The sequence below is a fragment of the Rhagoletis pomonella genome, unplaced genomic scaffold (assembly GCF_013731165.1).
Source record: "Rhagoletis pomonella isolate Grant_MI unplaced genomic scaffold, Rhpom_1.0 Rhpom_scaffold_00003, whole genome shotgun sequence".
In the NCBI taxonomy this organism is placed as follows: domain Eukaryota; kingdom Metazoa; phylum Arthropoda; class Insecta; order Diptera; family Tephritidae; genus Rhagoletis; species Rhagoletis pomonella.
In genome coordinates, this window is record NW_023458557.1 from 70,613,244 (window position 1) to 70,614,372 (window position 1,129).

Sequence of the window (1,129 nt, forward strand, 5' to 3'; positions counted from 1 at the left end):
TACGACGCCATCTTCAAAATTCGACTTTCCTTAAGTTGAGAGACCCAATTTATTAAGTATTAAAAACATAGAATTGCTTAACTAGAATTATTGCCATCTGTTTTAAAAAATGGTCTGTCTTGGTACTGGATAATAGTGTTTTTTATATTTTAATTATTTATATAAATAATCTATCCGATAAAAGTTGAAGAATTTTAACAGTTGATGAGTGTTGGTTGGTAGTTCATACAACACTGAATCCAATAATTGTTTTGTCAAAAATGGGCAGATATTTTTAATAGTTGTGTATAAGTAAAAAGTAATAACCAGAGCAAATCAACAATATGCAATATATATATATATATAATTAAATTTTGACCCATTTAATAAATTTTCATATTTTTGGTTGTTTCTTTAACAAAATTTGTAGTGCATATTAAAAAAAAAATCTTTTAAATACCAAGTACATATCGTCACCTGAAGTGCAAAAATACGTCATGGTGGAATTATTGCGCCTTGAAAAGACGTAACAAGCATCGTCGCTGAAATACAAAATGTCCTAACTTCTAAAAAATTCAAAATTCAGTTTTTGATTGATATGAAGGATTTCATCGAATAACAACTCCCACATAAATAAAAATATTACTCACGACTTTTTCCATTTCAGTTACGATGTTGTTACATCTTTTTGCATTTCAGATCACGATATGTAGGTATATTTGTGTATACTTATCGCAATTGTAATATTAAATGGGTAGGATGTATTGTCGCCACCAATGCAAAATACCCTTAATGCAAAGTTTCATAGCAAAAGCAGTGAACTGATTAAATAAACATAAAAAATGCCCTCAGAATTATTCTAATAAAGCTTGTATTTGGAAGATATCACCATGACTTTTAGCACGGAGGCATATTTGGAAAAAAAATATAAAGGACTAAATATAAGAATTTATCTCGAAAAATGCCTATTACGGCCCTTCGCATTGGTATCGACATATACATCCATGCCTATGTATGCAGTCTAAGGCAAACTACTATTAAAGTGTATTCCCACGCATCTTCATAAACGCAAATCTTCATGCAAATTACTTGAGTAACGGCCGTGCCCGTTATATTTCAAATTTAGCTCATATCTTGCAATACGTTCATT

General features: G+C 30.0%; 1 protein-coding gene across 1 annotated transcript in view; it reads right to left on the reverse strand.

The window, feature by feature from the left end:
- Window positions 1-6: 6 nt before the first annotated feature.
- LOC118735433 overlaps window positions 7-1,129 on the reverse strand; it is a gene marked incomplete in the record, with an annotated part of 1,747 nt that continues 624 nt past the window's right edge. Inside the window, 1 exon segment of the mRNA XM_036465173.1 lies at window positions 7-1,129. Within this exon segment, the coding sequence (XP_036321066.1) occupies window positions 1,040-1,129 (90 nt within the window).